Genomic DNA, 26375 nt, shown 5'->3' on the forward strand with positions numbered 1-26375 from the left:
TGGCTGCCTTTACAGTTTCCAGAAAGAAGCATCAGGAAAACCCTCTGAGCTGTGCTGCCTGGACCCTTCACGGGAGCTCCCCGCATTCTCTACCCCTCTGAGCCCTGGAACTTTTCCAGCTATATACAGCCATCCTGGAGAGGTGCAGGGCTCAGAGCTCACAGGTACAGGGAGCAAGAAACAAGAGTAAGATTCTGGTGTTCGAATGGAGAAGATGTCACGACAGACAGATTAAGCAATTAACATGGTTACTACAGCTGAGTCAGTAGAACCCGAGTTTCTGACACGTGTGATAATGAGCACAGGTATGTTAAATGTCCATCACTGGTATTTCTGTACAAAAGAGCGAGGCAGCTGGGCAGCTGATTGAACTCCTCTTCCCGCTCCCCCGCCCCATGCCTCGCCCTCAGTATGGGGACCAGCTCTGGAGAACAGGGTAAGCAGTGCTGGGGGACTGCCGTCTATCTTAGGGGGTCTAGGTCAGCCCTAGTCCCCACCCCACCCCTATGTCACACCTCCCTGGCCTGGCGTCTTGCACATCCCTGAGGTCTCGGAGACAGAAGTCTGGTCCATCCTTCCAAAGATCACTCCTGGTATCGCCCGGATGGATGAGGGAGTGTTTCCTAAAAGCCACAAGTTCTGCTTTCCACTGTGTTGACTTTGGCCTTGACACAGTCCTATCTTTAGACAAATGGACTTGGCCTCTCTTCCATGGCCCTGATTCCTTCCCCTGGTCACTGTGGAAAAAGACTTCTCTGAGAGGCCGGGTTTCCCAGCAGTCTGGCCAGTGCGGGTGGAAAGCCGGCTCCCTCGTTTTATTAAGCCCTGCCTCGTGCCAGGAGGCTGTGTCGTATCTTCCGGGATGGTAGCTGGCTGAACAGCCATCACGACCAGCGAGGGAGACAGTCACAAGCACCCTTGCAGAGGAGGGGGCTGAGTGACTGAGCAGGGTTGGGGTGGCCTCCTCTGGGTCGCCCTGCTACTTGTAGCAAAGAAGTTCTTCATTTTGCCCTTTGGCTCCCTCTTGGGTCCCTGGACAGCTCTGGGGTCTGCCTCCCCCATCTTTGGGTTCTGTTCGGATTGGCGGACTCAGCATCCAGAAGATGGTTCTGCTTAGCTGAAGACAGAAGCCGACGAGCCTGTCAGCACCTTCCGGGGTCCTTGTCACCTTTCTGAGACCGTGGGTGCAGCTTCTACCCCCTAGCTCTGGAGTGAATCAGCTCTTTCATTCATTAGTGGGTCTGATCTGTGTGATACCAGAATTTGATCAGCGTCCTGGCCTCCTTCAAATTCTCCCTGGGGACAGGCCCACCCCAAGCAGATTTGTTTTCCCAGGACCCAAAACCCTTTGGCTTGTAGATTTTTTTATTGAGTGCTTACCAGATGCCAAATACCGAACTCAGCGGTGCACTCACCTTATTCTCTTCAAGCCTCAGAACAGACTTGTTTGGTGATTTTTATAGTTAGCATTTTGGAGATGCAGAAGCCAGGGCCCAGACAGGCTTAGAAACCTGCCTGGGGTCGCACAGTGAGTCGGTGGCAAAATGGGACTTTGAGCCTCTCGATTTGAAGAAAAAAGATGTGGGTCTTTGGCTTCCTGTGTTAACTCCAAATTCAAGACCAGACTTGCCTTCGCTAGTGAGAAGGGTGAGAGGATGGTGGAGCTGGAATCTAACGAGAGTTACCAAAACCTCAAAAGAGGAAGAAAATAAAGCCACTTACTAAGGTGAAGTCGGGGAGCATCCTGGCTGTAGGGACGCATATTCAAAGGCTTTGGTTTCTGGTTGGCAGGCAACTGAGGGAGTAGTGGGTCTGCCCTGAAAGCAAATGGGGTTCTAGGCTGATTTAACAGAGATATTATACCTAAAACAAGGGAGGGGATGTTCTTACACCGACCCTGCTGGTCGGTTCACGGATATCCTAGTGATCACCAACAATGAAAGCTAGCAGTTGGAGGCAGCCAGACCGAGGGCCCTGGGGCCCCTGACTAGGGGCAGTTGAAGGGACAGAGAAGTCTGGTCCTTTCTGCTGGGGAAGGAAAGAGATTCTGCTCCATGTCCCAAAGAAGCTTCCACTGCAGTCATCCGTCGGAATGGCCTGGGAGCAGTGAACTTTCAATGGTGGTGTGGGGCAGAGTCCAAGGTTACAGTGGGGATTTCTACTTCCGATAGTTGCTCATACTTATAGATCTGTGCTTTTCTAGCCTTTCAAAGTCACAGCAAACCCAGAATATACAGGATCCCTGCAATAAAGGATGGCCCTCCTTGGAGCAGAAGACGGCTAGCTGTGAAGCCCTGGCTGCCCCAGGCCTAAGACTTGGGAAGGTCTGGATTAGATGACCTTGCATGCGCTAGTTCCTACACCAGGATCTTCCTGCACTGTCCTGCCTCATTTTCTCAGCACCTCTCTGAAGTGTAGGGGCTGATTCTTTGTTTTAGAACCATGATAACTGACCTGCCCAGGGTCATCTCCCCTGAAGGATGAGATGGAGACCCAGGTTGGTCCCCCTCCAAGACCTATGGTCTTCACATTTCCCTACGTAGTCCCCCTGGGTGACCCCAGCTCTCTGCTTCCTTTCAGGGATTCCCTGGAGACATTGGCCCCCCCGGGGACAACGGCCCAGAAGGCGTGAAGGTGAGTCCCTGCCCAGGAGAGCTCCAGCTGATGAGGCTGACCGCTCTATGCAAACCACAGGCCTGATTCCAAGCCAGCGGGAGTCTCGCCCGCCCGTGGTGGAGACGGAGGTGCCGCCTCTGAGCCCGCTCTCTGTTCCCTCTCACCAGGGTAAGCCTGGAGCTCGAGGCCTGCCAGGACCCCGTGGGCAGCTGGGGCCCGAGGTGAGACCGTCTGACCCTGCCTCCACCCATCCCCGCCCCCCCACCCCAGCCGCTAGCTTGCTCTCCCCTGGGTCCTGGAGACCTTAGCTGAGTTCCAGGGGCCCTTGGTCAGGAGACACAGGGCCCAGGGCCACCTCAGGCTTGCCCTCCAGCTCATCCTTTTAGCTCTTCCCTGTGACCCTTCCAGGGTTCTCGTCTGTCCTGGCCTGGCTGGCAGGTCACTCCCATCACGGCCACGCCATTGCCCTGGGGTTTCCTCTCTAGGAGCCAACGTCACTGCTTCTTCTCACAGGAGCACAGTTTACTGGGGTGCTGCTGTAGGAGGGAGGGCATCTCAGCTCAGGGGAGGTCCTGACTCTCAAGGGGATAGACTATGTCAGCTCCCTGTGGTTAGTGGCAGGCGGCATCAGGGTTCAAACCCGAGTCCACTGAGCCCAAAGCTCCTGGCATGCACCCCGTGCTGTCTAACTTCTGGGCTCCTGGGGGCTGCCTGGGGCCTCCTGGGAGAATGACATGACTTATGCAGCTAGTAAGTGACAGACTGAAGATTTGCTTACTGATTCTTTCGTGGTGAAGGGGATTGATGATTTCCTCGGGCCTGTTGGAGCACCAGCTGGAGGGCAGTTGGCCACCCCATGGGCTGGCCCCAGGTTTTTCCCATGTGCAAGGCCCTCCCCGGCACACCTTGGCTCAGGCCCCAGAGCTCCCATGACGCAGCCCTGGGGGAGGGTGCAGGAGGCCCCGACTCACTGCGACCACAGGCAGGCATCTGGCTGACATGGATCCCTTCTCGGGCTGGTTCTGGGTCTGGCGGGGTCCCAGTACTGGCCCTGTGAGCTGCCACGTGGGGCTGCTTTCCTGGAAGCTAGGGCGGGGGGAGTGGGCTCTGGAGGGGGCCTCTTGGTTAGGCCTGGCATGCCAGAGGGGCTAGTCTGGAAGCTCCCTGAGCCTGCGGGAGGGCCTGAGGCATCTCCATGGGTGGGAAGTGGGCAGGAGGGAGGGAGGGAAAGATGGCACCAGCCTGTGCTCCGGTTGACACTCACATTACAACATTATCACTGAAGCAGACTCTCAATATGCTCACCACTCGCTCACATCTCCGCTGATTCATCTGTCCACTCGTCCATTCGTTCACGCCTCCATCTGTTACCCCCTCTCAGGCCCTCCTCCCTGCCTTCCCAAACCACACACCCCCTAGACCCTGGGCACACCCATCCTGAGTGATGCTGGGGGTCGTGGTGTCAAAAAAGAATAAGAGATCATGGCTGTCCTCCAGGAACTCAGGTTACTCATCAGTAGGTTTTTTTGTTTGTTTGTTTGTTTAAACATAATCACAATAGTAAAGATGTTTATCAGTTTTCACAATCAACAGCCAGACAAAAAATAAAAGATAATTATATTTGCAAGTCCCCATTTGCAATGGGGCTTCCCTGGTAGCTCAGACAGTTAAGAGTCTGCCTGCAATGCAGGAGACTTGGGTTCGATCCCTGGGTTGGGAAGATCCCCTGGAGAAGGAAATGGCAACCCATTCAAGTATTCTTGCTGGGGAAATCCCATGGATGGAGGAGCCTGGCGAGCTACAGTCCATGGGGTCACCAAGAGTTGGACACGACTGAGCAAGTAACTCTAACTCATGGGAACATGATTAACCTAACTATAAAATAATGACACTTATCAGTGTTTAAGATGATACTCTCTGTCCCGCTCCATTTTATAGATGGGGAAACTGAGGCATGGTGCGGCTAACGTCTGCCACCGAGTAAACGGCAGAGCTCGGAACAGAGCCCGTATCTTTGAGCTGCAGTCTGGGGCTCTGCTCAAACAGCATATGATAGGGTTTGGCTTTCCTGTTCAGCACTACTGCCAACCCAGACTGACCACATTCACGTGACAGGGGGAGCCCCATTCACCCAGAAGCCCACGTGTGGTCTGGCCTCTAGGCCTCTGCCCTGGGTGGGGCCAGGCAGGGGGCCCAGGTGTACCATTTCTCAGCCAGGGAGGGCTCTTCTGTGCCCACCTCTTGCCCTCCTGACAGGTCAAGTTCTCCAAGATTCCCACTGAATTAACTTTCTCCTTTTTCTCCTCTCTCGTGTCTCCTGACCCTAGGGAGATGAGGGACCCATGGGGCCACCAGGGGTCCCTGGCTTGGAGGTGAGTGTTGCTGGCCTGGGGGTGTGGGATTTGTTGGTACTGAGCCAGCTGTGTGCAGGCGGGCATCATCTGGGTGGTGCTCTGGAGAGAAGTCGTCTATGAGAGCCTTGGGCCTGCCAAGGTGGGGGTGAAGACAGACCCCAGAGGAGAGAGACAAGAAGCAAGAAGCTGCTGTGCACCTACTGTGTACAGGTGCATTGCGTCCATTTTCATTCATTTGATTCTCCCTTGAGAGAGGCACTGCCTTTCTTAGTATCATTCAAGGCCCTCAGGCTCAAAGAGCATAGCCCAGGCAACTTCCTAGTGATCTGGTGGTTAAGAATCCGCCTTCTTATGGAGGGGATACGGGTTCCATCCCTGGTCAGGGAACAGAAATCCAAGATGCCAAGGGGCACCTAAGCCCGCACGCCACAACTAAGACCTGTCAGAGCCATAAAAAAAAAAAAAAAAAAAAAAGGTAAAAAACATCCCAGAATCTCACAGCCAGGAAGCCAGGATACCCTCCCTGGAATCTGAATCTGACTTCTCTGTACTGCTTCAAGTGGTCTTCCAGAAAGAAGGTGTATGCCCAGCCACCTGCAATCTCAATCGCATAAATTGGCAGTTTGTAGATATTTTTGGTCTTGGGACCTTTTGACATCCTTGGAAATGATTGAGGACCTTGAATGCTTTTCTTTACATGGGTTACATCTATTGACATGAGTACTTAAAACCAAGAAATTTTAAATGCTTTTAACAATTCATTCAAGATTAACAACCAACTCTTTTCATGTTAACAAAAATAATAGTTTTACCCCTCCTCCCAAAGCTATATTTTCCAAAGCAAAAATCATCTAATGAAAAGAGTGGCATTGTTTTACCATTTTTTGCAAATCTCTTTAATGTCTGGCTTAATAGGAGTCAGCTGGATTCTCCAGTCTGCCTCTGCGTTCTATCTGTGGATAAAACCATGTGCCATGTAGTCTCTGGAAAACTCCACTTGCATTCATGAGAATGAGTGACACGGGCAGATGACATCTTAATATTCTTATGAAAATAGTTTTGACCCTGTGAATTTCCTGTGAAAGGGTCTCAGGGTCCCCCAGAGGACCCTGGCACAACAGTTTGAGAACTACTGGCTTAAATGCTCCATGCCCCTGTGTCCTTTATCTTCTGTTCCAGTCCCTTCCTTTTCCTCACTCCTTGAAAGCAGATTTCATCATTCCCATTAATAAACAAGCCAGCCTGGGAGGGGAGGCTTCCCAAGGTCACACAGCTGACCACTCTCCCTGGCTCCCCAAGGACAGCTGGCAGCCTGGTGACCTCGGGGCTCTGTGTCCCTGCCCCTCCTGGCTTCTCTCACTCACGTCTCCCTGTTGCAGGGTCAACCTGGCAGGAAGGGGTTTCCTGGAAGACCTGGCCCGGATGGCTTGAAGGTGAGGGGACCTGGAAGTGACGTGGCAGGAAGGGGGAGGAGGGAATACCTGGGGAGGAGAAGAGGGAGGGGGAGCAAACCGATGAGGCTCTAGGATGACCCCTGAATCCCTGACCTGTTGTGAAAAGCAGAGGAGATGGTCTCCATTTATCACAAAGTGTGTATGAGTAACAGGAAAACGTGGACAGAATCTCAGTGTCCACCAGGGGACCAGTGTTCAAGTCATGGGGCACAGCGCAGCCCCCAAAGACGGCGTGCTGGGAGGATTGACAAGAGGGGAAGATGCCCGTGTGTTGCAGGGGTGATGGTGGGCGCGTGGGAAGCTGGTCACACGGTGGAATGGTGCAGCAGGAGCCCACGGCCAGGGCTGGCTGAACCGCGTTCCTGAAGGCTCAGAGCAAAGGCTGGAACGTGGATGGGGTTTAGCTCTGGGTAGTGGGATTATCAGAGATTTCCATTTCCCTCTCTGGGCTTCTGTATTTTCCCCATCATCTCCCATAAATATGCATTTCACTTATTAACAGTTTTTTGGAAGTTATCAAAATGAAAAAGAACTGGCCCCAGTAGGAGATTATGTTCCTCAACACATGGGCAGCTTAATGCCTTTGCAGGGATTCCCTTTGAAGGCTGGATTTCCCTGGCCATCCCGGGCAGTGATCGCTGGGCCGAGTTGACAGCTGGGCAAACACACAGAGGGTTAGGGTGGAACTAGGGGGGCCAGGCCATCCAAGTGCCCTCCTCTCAGGAGAAATGGCCTCTGAGTCTGTGTCTGTCTGGCTCCTCTGGGGGTCTCAAGCCTGAGGTCTGGGGGCAGACTTGGAGGGGAGGCTAAGGTTTGAGCCGGGATCACTGTGAACCCCATCCATTTGTGAGCCCAACTCCTGGCCAGTCCGAGCCCACGTCCTGCCCTCTGAGGCCTGGGCCTTTCTCCCTCAGATACCAGCTGGGTATTTCTGTGGTGGGAGTGGTGATGGGGCCCCGGGCAGATTTATCCCATGGCTCTGCTCGCCAGGGCAGCCATGGCCGCGGAAGGAGTGGGAGTCACCCCAGCTTGGGGTAAAGCTGACAGGCAAGGTCTCGAAAGGCCACCCAGTGTGAGGGCTTGGGGACTTCTTAGGTGGTGCTAGTGGGAAAGAACCCACCTGTCAGTGCAGGAGTCGTAAGAGACGAGGGTTTGATCCTTGGGAAGATCCCCTGGAGGAGGAAATGGCAGCCCATTTCAGTATTCTTGCCTGGAGAACCCCATGGACAGAGGAGCCTGGTGGGCTACAGTCCATGGGGTCACAGTCGGACATGACGGACGTGACATAAGACACAGTGCACGTGAGAGCTCGCAGGCAAATGAGTTCTGTTTTCCTTATTTATGAGTGGGGACGCCAAGCCCAGAGAAAGAAACAAGACTGTTCCGTGTCACTTGTGAGCTGGTGGCAGAGCTCTGAGAATCCGGTGCCCTGATTCCCCAGCTCCCTGCTCACCCTGGTGCAGCACGGGATCTCCATCTGTCAGACCCAAGTTCCAGCTCTAGCCCTACTTCTAGCTCGCTGTGTGACCTCAGCAGGTCACTTCACCTCTGTGAGCTTCAGTTTCCATCTCCCGCTGAATGCCGTGGGTTGATGGGGGTCCCAGATGAGCTATAGACCCCATGCCAGGTAACCTGCCCAGGGCCTCTCCAAGGGAATGATGACTAGGATCATCCCTGGGGCCAGAGGAGGTTTTGTCCCAGCGTCCCTTGTCCCTACCATTTGTTTGGAGTTTCCAAGGCCAGACTGCAGTTGAGTTTCTTGGTTCATCCCCACCAGAGGGGACTAAGGCCAGTCGACCTGGGTGTCTCCTGGGAGGCCTGGACTCCTGCCACCCATTCCCGAGTGACCCTCCTCTGTTTCTCTGCAGGGCGAGCCAGGCGATGCTGGACGGCCGGGGCCTGTGGGCGAGCAGGTGAGTCACCGCCGTCTCAGACCCTACTGGCTCCCTTTACTGAGGGCTTAGCTGTGGGAAGCACATACACGGAGCTCATTCATCCCCAACCCCAGCTGGAGTGGTCGGGTTAGGGTTATCTAACCCTAAACGGCTCATCTGCCCGCTTCACTGACATGGACAAACTCTGGCTCTCAGGGAGGTGAGGTCACTGCATGAGAAAGCCACGGATCTCAGTCCCCACGGTTCTTCCCCACAGCCTGACTCTGCAGATGTTCTGGGGGCACTCGCCCAAAAGACGTTACGTGACTTTGTTCCCAGAACGTGCAAAGTGGAAGAGCCCTTTCACAGTCACCACCCGTGCTCCATATAACGGGAGGGCCGGAAGAGCAGAGAAGCAGAGTCGCGTGCCAGGGGCTCTCGGTCCAGGCATCCCTAAATTGTAAAGAAAACAAAACTCACATCAGTGGCTCTGGCTATGCTGGAAGTCAGGCCAGGGTCTGAAGCGGAGAGGAGGTTGCACGTGATCACTGAAAAGGAAGTTGGAGAAACATAACCTTCAGTGTTGAGGTCCAGGGCCCTTGGCACTGGAGGCTGATGAGTGGATGACCGGCCTTGGGCCCTCCTCTGCAGCCCGGCGCCTCCTGGAAGCATAAGCTCTGGGCTCGTAGGTCAGGTCAGAAGGTAGCAGTCTCCTCCACTCCTTTAAAGAAGGACCCCATCCTCTGAACCCAGCCAGGGGCTGCCTTGGGCTGGAAGGGGAATGATGCTGGGGACCCAGAAGAATTTGTCTCTGCTGAGAATTTGACTCTGCTGAGAGTCACGCACACGAGGAGCTTCCTCACCAGGCCTGCAACATCTGTTGGGGGGAAGAAAGGAATTAAAGCGGGGAGGACTGGATTTTTGAAACCTTTCCAGTGTCATTCGAGCGCATTCTGTGGGAAGCCCGGGAGTTTGGAAGGGCCGCCGCGGCCTGGATGTATTTCCTGATTGGAAAAAAAAGGCAATACGTTCAGCAAATTTAATTTCATAGTTATGCTCATGGTAGGGCCCTTGGGAAATAGATACTTGGAATCCTAGGATGGCAGAGTACAAAGCTTCCTTTGAAATCCCTCTATCCTGGAGTCCTAACCTTTTATTTTGTTCCTTAGACCCCTTTGGCAGGCTGGAGAAGCTCATAGACCCCTTCTCAGAATTTGTTGTTCAGTCAGTAAGTTGTGTTCGACTCTGCAACTGCGTGGACTGCAGCACGCCAGGCTCCCCTGTCCTACACTGTCTACCGGGGTTTGATCAGATTCATGTCCATTGAGTCCACTGGTGATGCTATCTAACCATCTCAGAATAGAGAACTTCTTTAAATGCACAAAATACAAAACCAAAGACGACAAAGGAAATGAATTATGTTGAAATACAAATGTGAGATTATGTTACATTGTGATCTCCTCAAACATATGCTTCTTTATTCTTGCCTTGAATAACGAGATCTAATGGCAGGTCCGATAATGACCTCAGTTTTGAAGTGGTGACCGGCCTCACTGATACATTGGGAGCTCTCTGCAGCAAGGACTGTGACGTGACGTGTAAAGATCTGTGACCGTGACCGGTGCTGTGGATATGTTGCCTGCATGCCTTAAGCTCATGTTTGAGGGACGTGCTCAGCTTCAACTAGAGGCTGGCAAAAATGACAGTTGTAGTTTTTCCACTCAAGTTCATGGACCCCTGAAATGCATCCATGGAGCCTTACAGGGACCCCAGACTGAGAACCCCTGGATCCTCCTCGACCACACTAACAAGTCTGGGATTTAGGGAGGGGAATGGCTCAGTGGCTAAAGAATCCACCGGCCATACAGGAGATAACAGGAGAAGAGGGTTCAGTCCCTGGGTGTTAAAGATCCCCTGGAAGAGGAAATGGCAACCCACTCCAGTATTCTTGGAGAATCCCATGGACAGACGAGCCTGGAGGGCTACAGTCCAAAGGGTCACAAAGAGTCGGACGTGACTGAGTGACTAAGCAAGGACACACACACACACGCAGAGGTGTAACTTAGATGACCAAGTAAGCAAGGAATGGGCAGGAGGAGTGGGAACCTGGCCTGGGGCGACCGCAGGCACACTTGTTCAGTAGAGACCTCAGCTAGCTGCCCAGTCAGCTGAGCAGGGAAGACAGAGACCTTTCTGAGTTGTGAGGCAGGCCTGGAGCCGAGCTTGCTGTTCCCTCAGCCCCTTCTCCATGTGGGAAGAAGCAGGCCTTTGCCGTTCATGGCAGAATCAGAGGATCCCTCGGAAGAGTAGAAGGACCTCCTTATCTGCTACATTTATCAGGCATCTGTTAGGGACCAGGCTGTGTGCCAAACACTTTCCATACCATCCCCAGCAGTTCCCTAGCAATCCTATGACAGCATGTACTACTATCCCCATTTTGCAAGTGAGGAAGCCAAGGCTCTGAGAAGTCAAGTACTTAGACCGTGATCTCCCAGGGAGTGCCGTCACAGTCAGAGCCCAGGTTGACACTCAGGCCTGCTGGATTCCCATGACCTGCCCTGAAGACACTAAAAACCCTTGACCTTCTGAGTCCTTGCTGTTTCTTTAACAGAGTGCAGCCAGCCTGCTGGGCCCTGTCCTAGGTGCTGGGTGCACAAAGATATTTACAAATCATGGGCCTTGCCTTTAAGAAGCTCTGTCCAGGGTGAAGCCAGGCATCTCAACACCTAAGCCTGAGATGTCTAGTCCAGCAGAGTATCCATGACTGTCTGGTTCCCAGTTGCATCCCCCAGCACCCAGCAGAAGGTCATGAGAGCAGGGAGGGAGGGAGAAAAACTCCCATAGTCGACAACAGGCCTTTATCTGTAGGCTGTGTGAGGACAGGCCGGCTTGCTCCCCAGCCCAGGGGACTCGGATCTCACCCATGCAGTGTCTGCTGTAGGTGACAGTACCGCCCCCTGCCCCATGCCAGCCAAGAGGAGCCAGCTGTGCCCACAGATGTCAGGGCTGCTGCTCCACCAGCTCCACCAGGTGGAAGCCCTGGGCCTCAGGGGCAGGCTTCCCTGGACCAGCCTCAGCTCCATCCGTGGGAGAGGGTGCCAGGATGTTCTGGAACAGTGCCCCTGGTGGGGAGGGGGGCCTGTTCTGGGGTGGGGGCAGGGAATGGGGCCCTTGCTGTATGGCCCTTATTCATGAGGATTTTGGTGGGGGGGTGGGGAGCTTTTTATTTGAAGTTTATGACCTGCCTGCCTTTCAGGACCCAACAACTCATAAATTTAAAGTAGCTATGAAATTTCTGTTTCTCTGGGCCAGTCAGGCCGGGGCTTTTTAACAGAGCAGTTTTTATTCCCTTTACTCAGTGTCCTCTAAACGTCTGACTGCTCCCTTGTGGGGAGCTCAGGCCTCTGTCTTAACCCCGTGGCCTTTTAAAATAAATTAGAATAGGATGGGAGGGAAGTACCATTTATAGAGTGCCTACATGTGCCATGCATTATCACCAATACTCAGAACAACCCCGAGAGGAAGGGTAAACCATTTCTTGTAAGTTCCCTCACTCTGCACACGAGGTTTAGAGGCTCTGCTCTTTCCCCAGGGTCCACAAACCTAAAGGCTGAATGGTGATGACGTAGATAAAGTGTCAGTTACCTAAGTGACAGCTGTTGTTATTACTATTGCTTTCACCTTGAAAGTAGGTTAAAGTGGTGGTTGCTCAGTCGTGTCCAACTCTTTGCGGCCCCATGGACTGTAGCCCACCAGTCTCCTCTGTCCATGGAATTTCCCAGGCAAGAATACTGGAGTGGGTTGCCATTCCCTTCTTCAGAGCATCATCTTGACCCAGGGATCTAACCCATGTTTCCTGCATTGCAGGCGGATTCTTTACTGTCTGAGTCACTAGGGGACCCCCTATCACCTTGAACATGATCTAAATTTTTTTTTTAATTTAATTTTTAAAGTAGGTTGTTGCAAAAGACAAATACTTGGTCATTTTCTCTGACTTATTAGCTGTGATCTCATACCTTGAACCTCATCCCTCTCATCTCATATTTCAACCCTGAAGGGCCTCTGAACCCAGGGAACCAGGCCCCCCTGCCATATGGTGATGGGATTGAAGTACCAGTGAGACCTGTGCCCTGCTCGTGGCCACATGCGTTGGAGTGACAGGTGCATGGGCTTCGGGGCCACACAGATCAGCATTGCATTCTAGGCTGCAGCTGCAGGACACACACAGTCCTGGTCTGAACTGACACTTTAAGACTGTCTCTGAGCCCCGCAGAGCTGACCCTTGGGAATCCGGAGCCTTTTCTTCCCTCTAGTTGCCTGGCCAGCTTCACTGCCTAGTGAACAACTTCCAATCTGTTTCTGATCAGGTTTTAAGGTCTCATGTTTTTTCTGGATATGGTTTGGGGACAGGGAGCAGATTTTATGGGACCAATCCACTCATCCCTCGGTCTTCCCTAATTCTCCCAGAAACTCTGGGCTGCAAACCTGGGATCTTCGAAAACAACTTTTGCAACCCTTGTACCACACTAGACCTCCATCTGCTGGAATTTTCCTGAAGAGAGTGGGGTCTGGACTGACAATTGTCTGACTCCCTCCTCTAACTAAGCCCTTCATCTTTGCTGAGCGTGAGCGAGTTGCCTGCGCAGGGCAGCGAGCAAAGCCTACAGCCACCTGGAAGAGCCTTGGAACACAGGGGCCAGTTATCACCCAGTGAAGTTAAAAAGAGCAACAGGAACTATAGTGTGTGTGTGCCCTTTCAGAAATGAGAGGAAGCCTTTCACAAGACAGTAAAAAGGCCTCCACTTCCCAGATTTCAATCAGGTCTTTTGGCAGAGGCTGTTAGGGTATTTCTATTCCAGCCAGCAGGTTTGTTTCTCTCTTTGAAACAACCCCAGAACCCCGAAAGATGGGGACAGATTTCTCACAAGCACCACTCTTCCCAGCACCGCTTAAGGACCTTGCCCCTGCTCCCCCGCCGACTCCCCCATCCCATCCCCTCCCCAAACGTGGCCGCCTCCCCCATCCCATCCCCTCCCCAAACGTGGCCGCCTCCCAGCTTCTGGCGAGGAAAGAATGTGTGGTGCTCCCAGGGATGCTGGCAGCGGCCCCACGGCTTGGCTCTGAAATCAGAACCATCTGGTGGAGTGAAGGAAGTCAGGACGGTGCCCACAGAGACAGCTCTCTCCTTGGTGGCAGCCCCACACCAGCTGGATCACCGGGCACGGGGCGGGAGACATGAAGAGACGGCTCCAATGCCAGAGAGATTTGGGCCAGTTGTCTTTGAAACTCAGCGTATCCCTGAATTCACATTGCTTCCTTCTTTCTCTTGCTTTTGTACATGTTTCTTCTAGGGACTTCTGGGATTCATTGGTCTGGTTGGGGAGCCAGGAATCATGGGAGAAAAGGTAAGTCACATTGGAGGGAATATCTAAGCAAATAGAGCTTGTGTTTCAAAACGTTAAAAAGGTGAAGGGGCCAGTTGCCCTGGGGATTTCAGACCTCTCTCCCTGGCCTTTCCTCCTTTTGTTGGCCTTCCAGACCCTCAAAGAACCATTGTCACTTGTCCCAGCACTACCCTGCCCTCTGGCCAATACCCGCAAGTGCAGCCAGATGTCTGTGAGAGTTATCCCTGTGGTCTGGGCTGCTCACAGCTGTAAACTGACACTGCATGGGGCAGGCAACAGGGGGAGGCAGATTTACCTTTTAAAAAAGCATCCCAGTTCTTTAAGTTGCCTTATGAATGCCAGCAGGTGTGTTTTACAGACCAGATAACCAAGGCTCCAGTGGGGGAGGTGACTTGCTCAAGGTCACCCAGATGGGAAGTGGCAGAGCTGGAATTCGAACCACATTAAGTGCCCATGGCCACACTTTGCTGGGCGTCTTGGCTTCTGATGACTCTGGGTGATGTGGCCGTAGATCTCGGACAAGTCTTTGTCCCTCTCTAGTCCCCGGAGGGCACTCTGCACCTGTCCCCACAGAGCCGCCCACTGCTGTGACCTCCCTGAATTGCTGTCTCCATCACAGGGTGACCGGGGCATGATGGGACCCCCAGGCGCGCCCGGACCCAAGGGGTCGATGGTAAGGAGCATTCTGCATCCCCTTGCCCTCTCCTGTCCCAGCCACAGTGACAGCTCTGCTGTCGTCTGCCTGCCTCTGGGAACCCCAGGCCTTCACAATGACCAGATCCTTCCTCCCGGGGTCCTGGCTGCTGCCCGCGTAGCCCTGGGCTGGGTCGGAGCTGGCCGAGGCAGGACTACAGATGGAAGAGGAACCTTCCAGAACTGATTCCTCCTTGTTCATCTCTTTCTTGGTAGGGCCATCCTGGAACCCCAGGTGTGGTGGGAAACCCGGGAGAGCCTGGACCTCCGGTAAGCAAAGCCTTCGTGTTCGCTGAGCTCAGACTTCACTGTTGCGTCACAGTGGAGTCTAGGTCTCAATGCCAGGCAGACCTGGGTCAAATCCCAGCTTCCCACCATATTGCCAGAGCAGATCGTTGAACTTTTGTGTGCCTGAACTGTGCTTATCTGAAAAAATAGAGAAAATAATCTTGGTCATGATAGTGCGAGCACGCAGGTGAGATGAAACCAGGCAGCTGATGTCCATTACGTAGGGACAGTCATGCAGGGAGTGTCAGGGCCGTGAGCACTGCCGTTGCTCTCCTCATGCACTCGGGAAATACCGTGTCACATGTCCATTCCAGGAGGTGCCAGCAACAGGGCAGAAAGCTGTCCTTGCCCTTTAGGAGCTCGTCTTCTGGCGTGGGGAAAGAGAAGGCGGTAGATAAGTGACCACTGCTTTGGAGAAAGCAGGGGAGAAGATGGGAAATGATGGGACAGATGGGCGGAGGGTCCAAGGATGCAGGGGTTCTGGGCTTCTCGTGACGACTGAAGTATCAGGGGTGTTGTTGAGGATCCCAAGGCAGGGAGGGGTGGCAGAGGCAGTGCTGGGTGCTGAGGAGGAATACAGAGCGCTAGCCCAGGGGCCGGAAGCCTGGTACTAGGCATCATCCAGAGATTGAGGTTCCGGGCAGCAGGTGGCCCTGCCAGTCCTCTATAGCTTTTTTTTTTTTTTTTTTTTTTAATTTGGCCCTGCCAAGTCTTAGTTGTAGCCTGTGGGATCTTTAGTTGCCACGTGCACACTCTTGGTTGCCGCATGTGGGATCTAGTTTTCTGACCAGGGATTGAACCCAGGCCCCCTGCACTGGCAGCCACTGGACCATGAGGAAAGTCTCCACAATCCTTTTGATGAGGGGAAAAGCTCATAGTGCAGAGCTAGGATCAAAAGCCAGCGCTCTGGGCTCTTGATGGCCTGGTTTCCCGCTGTTTGTGAGAAGGAGGGAAAAAGTTTCATCTGGCCTGGGGCTGGAAAGACTGGTTAGCAGACTGAGGCATCCATCTGAGGGTCCTAGCCCATCCAGCCCAAAGGCTGCTGGCCCACCTTCCTTCCCGGTGCTCAGAGGGCCCAAGGACCAGGGCCCAGCAGTGCTCCTGGAGATGGTGTGCTTGGAGGTCGGGAGTGTGGGAGGTGCTCAGGGCAAGGCCGAATCAGAGAACAAGGATGCTGGGGCTCTATCATCAAATCCCAGCTGTGTCCCTGGGTCTGGACCTCCCTGAGCCTCAGTCTGCCCATCTGTCCAATGGGAGGAGGAAAGTCTGAAAAGAATTGATGGGACAAAAAGGAAGGCCAGAAGGAGATGAGAAAACAGCAGGGCCTTCAGGCCAGTGCATAGAAGGAAGCAGCAGGCCTCCTCTGCATTCCCCACCTCCATGGCTCTCTGGCCCCTCCCCATCCCATTTCTTCAGTGCTCCCATCTGTTCAATGGGTTGGCTCTGACTTAGTGAGGTCAGACAGTGAGTTGCTGCCTTCAGATCCCAAGATTGCCACTGATCTTCCTCTGTTACAGTGTGGGGCTGGACACTTGGGTCTCTTTGGACACCCAGCTGCCCCCAGTGCCCCTGGGGAAATATGATGGCATGGAAGTCCAGAGAGCTTTAGAATTGGACACTTTGAGTCAAATCCTGGCTCCCTCTTTGTTAGCTGTGCGATTGTTGGCAACATTTATAGCATCTCTGAGCTTCAGTTTCCCCATCTGTGAGTTGGCATATTACCACCTTCATGATGAGACTGTTGTGAGACATAAATGATACCACACACGATGTAATGTTCAGCAAACTACCTGCGTATAGCAAGTGCTTAATGAATGGGAACAATAGTAATTACTATCCCTGTTTGTTAGATATGATAATTTCTACCATAATTAGTAAGACTATTACTATGAAACTGACATTTCTGATAATACTGTCCATAGCTGATTGGCATTTTTCACTTTTCCAATCTCTGTAACATCCATATTCTACCGTTCACTGAGGTCAGCCAGGGTTACTACTTCCATTATTTGGAGGGGGAGTAGTCAGGCCCTGGGTCCCTCAGTTTCTGACCTCTTCCCCCTTTGAGAGAGCTGACCGCAACCTTTTACTGAGGACCTCCAAGTCATTTCATCTTCCTAGCAACTATAGGAGGCAAAAACTCTCTTATACCCATTTTATAGATGATGAAACTGAGGCCCAGAGAGTGTAAGCCACTTGCAAAAGGTCACAAAATTAGTAAGTAGCAGAGTCAGGATTTGAACCTAGTTCTCTGGTGGAACAGTCTGCTCTTTTAAGCACCCTACTGCCTCTGAGTTAAGACTTGGCTCCTGAAATTTCCCAGTGACGCAATTGCATGCCTTCTGCAGTCTGGGATCCCTCTATAAAATAGTCTGTGCTTCTCACCCAGTCTTCATGTTCTTCATCATCCGGAAGTCTGATCTCTCTTTTTATGGGGCCAAGCCTGGGTCCACACCCTGCTTGCTCTGCTGACAAGGGGTCAGGTTGGCATCCAGCCCCTCACCTTGGCTCTTTAGCAGTTGGGTCTGCACCCCTCAAGGCCTGGGAAAGAGAGCAGAAAGAAGAGTTTTTCCTGAGGCCCCCAAACTGAGCTGGGCCTCTCCCTGGTATTCAGCGTGGGGGATGAGGCCACCTCTTCTTGGAAAGGGAGCACGCCCAGTCTAAGAATCGCTGCTTGAGCTGGGAGGCCCTTGCAGCTGTTGGAGGGGTCCTTGGCCTGCATGGGGTGAAGAGGCAGCCTGACAGCCTGGCATGTGTAGCTGGGGCTGGGGGCGGGGAGGAACCAGGCAGCGAGGTGGCCTGCTTCCTCTCTTCCCCTTCCATCCCTCCCTTCCTATCCTGTCTTCTCCAGTCCTTCCCGAAATCCTTGTCATCGGCCTGCTCTGGGCCAGGTGCTGGGAATTCCAGGAACAAGGCCAGCTCTGTGTTTTCTTTTCCTCCCTCCCTGTCTCTTCTTGTCATCCCTTCATCAAGACGAGATAACCCGGGCCTCCTCCCTGGGCCAGACCCTGCTCCCTACTTTATGGCTCCCCCACCCCCCTCTCCTCTGCTCAGCCTCTCCCCTCCGCCCCTCCCGGCTCCATGCCTGCTTCCTGTTCACCCTCCCTCACCGCAGGGCCCTGGTCTGGCTCTGCCCCCTCTTGCCCCTTGCCTTCTGGCTCTTTCTGCCCTCTTCAGAGGCTTCTGGATGCTTTCAGGTAGTATTCCAGGTCAGGGTAGGAAACAGGACTTGGGACTGTTTCATATGCTTCTGACTGATGGAGAGAGAAAGAGTGAAGTGGGCGTTGGAGGAGGCTTTGGTCAAGAATGTCTTCCTAGCTTCTGGTTATTGATTTTGAGATAAAGAAGGAAGTGGCTTATCCATCCAGGATGCCTTCTCCCGGCTACTGGATTCCCAGGCACTGACTCCTGCTCAAGGTGGCAGCTCCTTGACTGATTCTCTGGGTGGGGGCGGGGGTGGTGGTGGGTGCGACAGACCTTCCTTCCCACTGGGCTAAGTGCTTAGCGTTTCTTTCTGGAATTGCTGGGCTCAGGAGGGGCCGCTCCCAAGCAGTGCCTGTCTGAAGTTGCAAGCCTGGCCTTCCGTGTTATTCCCCAGTGTTAATTTCTCAGTCGTGTCCGACTCTTCGTGACCCCATGGACTGTAGCCCGCCAGGCTCCTCTGTTCATGGGATTCTCCAGGCAAGAATACTAGAGTAGGTTGCCATTCCCTTCTCCAGGGGAATCTTCCCAACCCAGGGATTGAACCCAAGTCTCCTGCATTGCAGGCAGATTCTTCCGTGTTATACTTGCTTCCGAAAAGGGGCTTCTCCAGACTCTTTCTCCTCCCACAGGGTCCTCCAGGATCTCGAGGCCCACCGGGCATGAGAGGAGCAAAGGGACGCCGGGTAAGTGGGGGCCAGCCCCCTGGGGCAGACGTTGGCAGGGGCCACCTGCTTGGAGAGATCCCTCCTGATCCTTCCCCCGCCCACCCCAGGCCTGAGATCTATGCCTTTCGGAGCACCAGCCAGGGTTCCGGGCTCCTGCTGGGTGTGACTCTCGGTGTGGGAACCCCACTCATCTTTCGCAGCCCATTTCTGAGTACCAGGCCTTGCCATCCAGTAGGCACATCGGGGCTTTGTGGCACCAATGCTTTGTCTGTTCTTGTATTTGTTCATGCATTCATTTGCCTGCAATTAGGCACCTCCTAGGGGCCAGCCATTGTTAGAGGTTCTGTAGATATCATGAGAATAGCACCCGCAGGACCCCTGCTTGGCTTTGTGGCTCCATCAAGGCCAAATAGACAGTAAAGGGTCATTAACACATTGATGGCAGCCTGGGAGCCTGGAGGAGGCATCTCACCTGGCCAGGGTACCAGGGAACACTTCAAGCAGAGGCAGATGCTTGAACGGATGCCAGGTTCCAGAAAGAAAGGAAGCCCTAGGGTGAGCTGGAGTGGCATGTTTAGGAATCCCCATTCAATAGAGGAGCCAGGGAGAGGAATGAAACCAAGAATTAGAAGGCATCAAACACCACAGCTAGACCTATGGGCAGTGCTTCAAGGGTAGTGGGGAGCCACAGAAGGTTTTACACAGAGCTGGCCTGAACATGGTAGCCAGAGGTGATCACTGATACTTACTCTGTGCTGAACACTATCACATGCCTTGACCTAGTTAATCATCAACACGACCCTATAATTAAGAATAGATGCTAGTCTTACTTCTCATCGTACCGAAAAGGAAAGTAAGGCTCAGAGAGGTTGAGTGACTTGCCTTAGGTTGCACAGCTAGAAAGTGGCAGGACTGTGTTTTGAACCCAGGGAATCTGACTCTTTTGGAGGCAGGGAGGGCTGATGGGGTGGTTTCCTCCCCCCAGTGGATGTTCAGGTGCCAGGACAGCAGCTTTGTGAAAGGAAACAGGATGGCACGGGCGGAGCAGGCGGCCCGGCCTGTATTCAGGCTTATTCAGGGCATCTGAGACGGCTCTTCTCTCCCTGGCTGAATTTCAAGTAGTTGAACAATTTCCCCTGAACCAGATGGTCTGAGCAGTCAGCCTGCGAGAGGTGAGATTTAGAGGCATTCCTTGGACCTGACAGGGCCCCTCCCTGTGCCATATCCTGGTCTTTGCCAGTGGCTGAGGCCCGTTGGCAGCCGGGTTCCACCTTGGCCCTCTGTACATCCTCTCCTGCCCCAGGATGCCAGGTTAGCGGGAGGGGGAGCTGCCCTGCCCCCCACAACCTGCCGGATGCACAGGCTCAGGCCCCCGTCAACTCACGGAGCTCCCCGCAGCCGTGTGACCTTCTTTCCCAGTGGTGACTTGAAGAAGGTATCTCCTCCTTGAGAAAACCCAGGTTCCCGACCACAGAATCTCCAGGGCTGGAAGGGGAACTTCAGGAGCACAAGCCCCCTCCCCCTGCTGGGCTTGGTGGAAATGCAAAACCTGTGGGACCCCATGCCTGGTCCCCTGCCTGACAGGCCGCGTTTGGCCACTTCATAGATAACGTGGTCCCTCAGGGCAGGCGGGGACTGGAGACATGTCCGCTGAGCCAGTTAAAGAGCTCAAATCTGGGCCAGCTCCCTGTGTCGCTCCTGGCTTGCCCTGTGACCCTGGCAAGCCCTTGCTGCCCTCTGGGACTCAGTTTTCCCAAATACACTCTGAGAAATGAGCTTGGACGCCTGCAAAGCCCTGCCTATTCTCTGCCCGCATGCAGGATGGGCCCCGCTACCCACCACCTGTCTCCCCCACCCCCTGACTCCCCTACCCTCCTGCTTGTGGAAGAATGAGCACTAAGAGGTCAAGTTCACGGCCAGGATGGGGCCTCAGACCCTTAGCTCTTCTTGGTAGAGCTGCTGATCAGGGTCTGGGTCCATGGGTCACATAGGGGCACACCTCAGGCTTTCCAGTGACCAGCTCGGGGACCTCAGGCCAGCTTCTTCCCCCACCCCCCATTTATTTGGCTGCACCGGGTCTTAGTGTAGCATTCTTTGCTGGATGCAGATCTTTTTTTGAGGCATGCATTATCTTTAGCTGTGGCATGTAGGAACTAGTTCCCCAACCAGAAATCAAACCTGGGCCCCCTGCATTGGCACCTCGGGGTGGGGAAAGTCCCTCACATCAGTTTCTCTGTAAGGCTCAGTGGCTGACATTAGGTGGAAGTTGTAAGGAGCCAGAATTGGAACTCAAGTCAGCCAAATGCCCAATTTTTTCCCACTACTAACCGGTCACTGTTTATCAGTGTGGGGATAAACTCCCTGTCTCAGGGAGTATCAGGTGAGAGCCTGGGGCAGGATATTGCAGAAGACAATAATGTCTAAAAGTCCTCTTACTTGGGAGACTCTGCTATCTCTCTCCAAAGCCACTTTGACAAAGTCATGAGGATTCTGCGACCCAAGAACCTGCACTGAGCTCTGCTCGTGTGAGCGGGGCTGAGAGCTCAGCAGATCTGGCTTTGAATCCCGGCTCCTCCTCCCCTCTGACCTTGGGCAGCTGGCTTACCCTCCCTTGAAGCCCCAGCTTTTCCTCTATAAAAGGGGTCAGCGGCAGAACCGACCTCTTTGGATGGCTGTGGGGATACACTTCCTCTGCCAGCACTGCCCATGGTAAGCACCTGGAAGGGCAGTGGTGCGTAGCGAGTGCTGGGCACATGTTCACTCCCTTTTCATCCCTTATTCACAAGAACTGTGATTGGCTGGATTTTCTGTCCCCTGGGGCTCCTACCCGCCAAGCTAGAAGCCCAGCCCCAGCTGTGACTGCAAACCTGTTCCTGGGGAGTGGCTACACAGGAACGGATTTGTGGCTCTGAAACCTGGACCTGCCTCCCGTGTTCAGTGTTGCTCTGGGGAAGGAAGGGGCAGGTTTGGGGCACCCGCAGGACATAGGATGAGCTGCAGAGAGGCCCAGAGCAGTGTTAGGCTCGCCTCTCCCTGCACAGGGGTACTGGGGAGGGGGGGTTGGGTGGGGCCCCTCTACTTTCTCCTCTCCCCAGACAAGAAAGCTTGGTCCTATTTCCCCCAGCCAACCCCAGGTGCGCCCAGAGGATAGCAGTGCCTCCCAGGTAAGAGGGATTTTAGATATTGTCTCCTGGGACACCGTGCCCTGGCCCTGACTTGCATACCCCCTGTGATGGGGAACTCACTCCCCCACTGATAAATAGAGACAGGTAGTGGTGGGAAAAAATGGGCATCTAGCTGACTTAGAGTCACATGCTGGTTCTCCACCTACTATCAGGGCCGCCACAGGCTATTTCCGTATATGTCAAATGAGGAAAATAGCTTTCATTATGATTGCTGCTGCTGTTGATGCTATTATTATTATTATAGATCTCATAACTTTTCTCACAGAGAGACTTTGATTTCCAGAGTAAAGAGGGTGCTATGTGATTCAGGCCAAGTATCAACACCTCTGGGCTTCCGCTGTGTTCCTAGAGCTGCCCCTTTCCAGGAAGGTTTATGCTCAGGTAGAAACAGAGGTCGGGGCTCATCTCTGGAGGACCCAGAGGCCTGTCATCAGCTCAGCCTCTGTCCCAAGTCTCAGGACCTGGGATGCCCCGCATCTCCATCTATCTCCATCTCTACCAGGTCCTATCTATGAATCAGGGGTGTTAAGTCCAACAGGTGGTCTGACAATACCCACCTGAGAGTGAGGTGCAGAGAAAGGGGCTTCCCTGGGGTCACACAGCAAGCCAGCAGCAACACCAGAACTTTCACCCACACCCTCTAATCAAACCTCATCTTGAACCCATGAACATTCTCAGCCTGATATAAGCTGCCTATACTAAGGAGGGGCCTAAATCCAGATTTCCCAGGCCAGCCATTGCTCTGTGCCCCTGCCCTTAGGGAGCCTGCAGCCCCTTTTGGCAAGATCAGATCTTCTGAGAACTTAACTATATGCCAGATGCTGAGCTGCCCGTGTGTATTACTTCCTGCCTTGAGGGAGCGATTTCTTATTCCCATTTCAGAGATGGTACAACTGAGGCTTAGTCAGGAGCTGTTAATTTCCCCTAGACACAGTATTTCCTAAGCAGCACTGTGCCTGGTGCTGGACCCCTGGTGGTTCTGGGCGGAGGCCTGAGGCACCAGGAGCAAAGACTCCCAGCCACGTGGTCTCCTGGCCCAGGTTGATTCCATCTGTGAGCACTATTTAAGGCTGCGACATGGAGTTGAAACATGGGGAGCCCCAAGTAGCTGATAAATGGAATGATAACTTTTTCTGGTTCCATTATTAATTGAAAATATCCCTGTCCAGTATTTAAATGATTTCTCAGTTTTCTCATCCCTCATACCCCCTCCCCTGAGATGCCTCCCTGGCCCCTTTTGTGGCTGGTCTCCATACCCCCAGACTAGGGTGGGCTAGCCTCCTTCACAGCCTCCTCCTCCTTGTCTTCCCAACCTCCAACACACCCTTTCTGACCCCTATAGGACGAACACTACGCTGTTGTCCATGGGGGACCCCAGGGCACCCTCATCTGTGTTCCTAAGGGAGGCCCATAGAACTTTGCAGGAAATATCAGCTGCTTATATGCTAAGGGACCGTAAACAAATTCCCTCCCTTGCAGGGCCTCAGTGTTCCCATCTGTGCAGTAAAGGGGAAGGAGAGAGTCTGCCTGCCCCCAGGGGCCTCCCAGTTCTCAGAAGACCAGACATCCTGTCTCAAGGGTCAGATTTGAGCCCAAGGCTCCAGCCACAGCTGCCCTGTGCCTGCCCCTCCTCATGTGAGCTGGGCCAGAGTAGTTGCTCATCTGGCTGGAGAGGGGGCAGCTCCACACATCCGACCATGTGGAGACCCTCCCCAGGGTGTCCTTTGTCAGGTTCCCCCGAGGACTGTGGTCCACAAGCTGCTTCAACCCCACGTGTGCTCTGGGAAGAGCAGGGGACAGAGTCTGAAGACCTGGCCACCGGGACATGGCCACATGTCTCTTGGCTCTGCCCTCAGTTTCCAAATCTGTGAAATGGGTTGGCTGGCTGATTCCACCCCACTGCCACCCCCCTGCCCCCGCTCTTCCCCCTCCAAGGTTTCTTTAAACAGGATTTAAATTTACCACCAGGCCCACTCCAGAATGGTAGGGCCTCTGACTGCGTCCACCTACGCCAAGCCCTCTGCAGAGCCGTGTTAGCAGGTGCATTAGTCTGGCTGACCCACCTGCGGGTGGGGAGTGTGTGGGAGGCAGAGAGGAGGAGGGAACCCCTGCTTGTGCAGGGAAGAACTCAAGGCTCTGGGCAGCCCCGCCCTCCTGGTTCCCAGCCCAAGGGAGACCCCTGCTGTCCACTGTGAAAGCCCCTTTTTCCTATTCCAGGGACCCCGAGGACCAGACGGACCAGCTGGGGAGCAGGGGTCTAAGGGCCTGAAGGTACTGACCCCCGCCCTCTTCCTCTTGTCTCCTGACCTAGGGTGCTGGGTCAGGAATCCAGGCTCGCCGCCTCCTCTGTAACAGGCCCCTTGGGGACAGCAGGGCATCCCTGAGAGGCTGCAGGGCATGCTCCTGCGAGCTCATCTGGCCACCCTTCCTGGGGATGGCATGCCCCCAGCATGGGGGCAGGAAAGGGAGAATGAGCCATCGGACTGAGAGAGACAGAGAGCACGTGAGTGAGAGAGACAGAGGAGATAAGAATGAGAGAGGGGGCGGAATCAGGCCTGGCCCCTGATTCCCCAAGCCCTTCCAGAATCCCTGATTGCTGAGACGGCTTCCGCCCCCATCGGGACGCAGAGGTCCGTTGTTCTCGACCCACAGCTCCTGGCCACTGGCCGTCCACTCCCCCGAGTTTGCCCACCTGCACGCTGGGGAGGTGGGTGTATGTGGTGACCCCCGGGGCTCTTTCTATCTCCCATGGAAGCAAGAGTCCCTTCAGGGAAGAGTCCTCCCCAGCATCCACTGCCCCCCTCATGCTTGGCTTCCTGCAGGGCCCACCAGGACCACAGGGCAGACTGGGCCAGCCCGGGCAGCAGGTATGTGAGGCCGAAGCTGCCAGCCCCTCTCCCCGCTCCCTGTTCTGTGATACGTGCTTCTAACAGCCAACGTGTGCTTCCAGGGCGTGGCTGGCGAGCGAGGGCACTTGGGCACACGAGGCTTTCCTGTAAGTAGCACCGCTGGTTTGTGAAAGTCTCTCTGTGGGACTTGGCGGGGAGGAAATAGCCCCATTAGCCACCTTTCTCATCCTGCTGTGGAAATCCCGAAGGTTCTAGCTGCCCACTCCCGCCCTGAAGACCCTCCAGCCTGTCTGTTCCCCTCTGGGACTCAGGCTCCCATGTGTCACGTGGCAGGACCCTTATTCAATACGACAGCTTGACTGAGACCTAGGGGCCAGGCAGGGCGGAGAAGGCCAGGGAGGGACTGAGGTCAGCTTACTTTGTCCCTGCAGGGCCTCCCAGGTCCTTCTGGTCCCCCAGGTGCCAAGGGCCTCCCAGGAGAACCGGTAAGTGCCCATTCCCTCACTCTTTGCATCTTTGCCCCTGGCAGGCTGGTCTCAGCTGCGTCCTCACCTGCCAGATGGTGGGGGGTGGTGTTGTCCTGTGATGAGACCACGAGTCGGGTTAGAGAGGGGCGGTGCGGGGCTCTACCGCCCCCATGGATAGGCCTCGGGTCAGGGAGAGAACCCTGGCTGGGGAAGTTCAGGGCTCTAGATTGGGTCTACCTCCCTTGCCTTCCAGCCTCAGTTTTCTCGCAAGTAAGATGGGAATAATGGTTACTCACTTGTCATCTGTGGCGAGGATGAAATAAGGAAGCGTGGAGAGTGCTTAGCACAGTGCAAAGTGGAGGGCACAGCATCCTCCAGGTCTGCGAGGGAGAGAGGGCAGGATGCGGATAGACCGACATGCTGTCGGGGCCCTGCAGCGTCCAGCATGGCTGGTGTGGCCACAGCTGGACCTTGGGGAAGGTGGGCCGAGGTCACAGGGGCCAGTCACCCAGAGCCATGGATGGACTTAAGTTCTTTGTCCCAGAGGCAACAGGAAGCTGTTGAGGGGACAGAAACAGGGGACCTTTTAGGAGATCTCCCTGGAAGGGGAGGTATAGCCTGTGTTGAGGAGCCCCATGAAGAGGCTGTGGCTGTACTGATGGTGATGAAGAGAGCGCCGTCTTGGGGCTTGGGAGGAGGGATCCGGGGGACAGGGGGAGGACTGGAGATCGAGCAGCCCACATCTAGAAGCTTGGGCAGATGCCCTTTGGAACAATGGGTGGGCGAAATGGCATTCCAGGCCAAGGGCATGGAGTGAGTGAGGCTCGGGAGCCAGCCTGGAGGCTTCTGAGCAGGGGAGGCCGCCCTTTGGAGATGCCTAGGGGAGGGTGCCGGTGGGCAGGCTGGGGGTGGTGCTGGATGCAGGCGAGGAGGGGGCTTGGGGCCAGGGTCCTCAGTGAAGCGGGGGTGGGGGTGAGACCCGCAGAGTCCGGGCGCCGTGGTCCCCTCTCTCACCTGTCCCTCCAGACTGCGCTACCAAGCCTCAGACCCCAAAGAGGGCCCAGGCTGGCTGCTCCCGACTGTCTGTGTGTCTGTCTATCTTCCAGGGCCCTCAGGGACCCCAGGGGCCAATTGGCCCTCCTGGAGAGATGGGACCCAAGGTGAGTGCCAGAGGCCCTTGTTCGCCCCGTGGTCTTGCTGGGGAGGAAGCAGCCCTTCCTGGCCCTTCTCCTCGGGGCTCCCTGTCCTGTGTCCTGCAGGCACTGGTGGGGAGGTGGCCTGGCAGAGAAGGCAGATCCATGGTGAGGCCAGAGGGGGTGGG

At 54.5% G+C, this 26375-nt stretch overlaps 1 protein-coding gene across 1 annotated transcript in view; it reads left to right on the plus strand.

The window, feature by feature from the left end:
- Positions 1-26375, plus strand: part of COL27A1 (collagen type XXVII alpha 1 chain) — a 148500-nt gene that overhangs the window by 79135 nt on the left and 42990 nt on the right. The window contains exons 20-33 of the mRNA XM_068973506.1: positions 2581-2634; positions 2784-2837; positions 4944-4988; positions 6350-6403; positions 8293-8337; positions 13650-13703; positions 14323-14376; positions 14613-14666; positions 18518-18571; positions 23956-24009; positions 24561-24605; positions 24689-24733; positions 25019-25072; positions 26161-26214. Coding sequence (XP_068829607.1) covers positions 2581-2634; positions 2784-2837; positions 4944-4988; positions 6350-6403; positions 8293-8337; positions 13650-13703; positions 14323-14376; positions 14613-14666; positions 18518-18571; positions 23956-24009; positions 24561-24605; positions 24689-24733; positions 25019-25072; positions 26161-26214 — 720 coding nt within the window. The remainder of the gene's footprint in view (positions 1-2580; positions 2635-2783; positions 2838-4943; positions 4989-6349; positions 6404-8292; positions 8338-13649; positions 13704-14322; positions 14377-14612; positions 14667-18517; positions 18572-23955; positions 24010-24560; positions 24606-24688; positions 24734-25018; positions 25073-26160; positions 26215-26375) is intronic.

The sequence above is a fragment of the Capricornis sumatraensis genome, chromosome 6 (genome assembly GCF_032405125.1).
Source record: "Capricornis sumatraensis isolate serow.1 chromosome 6, serow.2, whole genome shotgun sequence".
Classification (NCBI taxonomy): domain Eukaryota; kingdom Metazoa; phylum Chordata; class Mammalia; order Artiodactyla; family Bovidae; genus Capricornis; species Capricornis sumatraensis.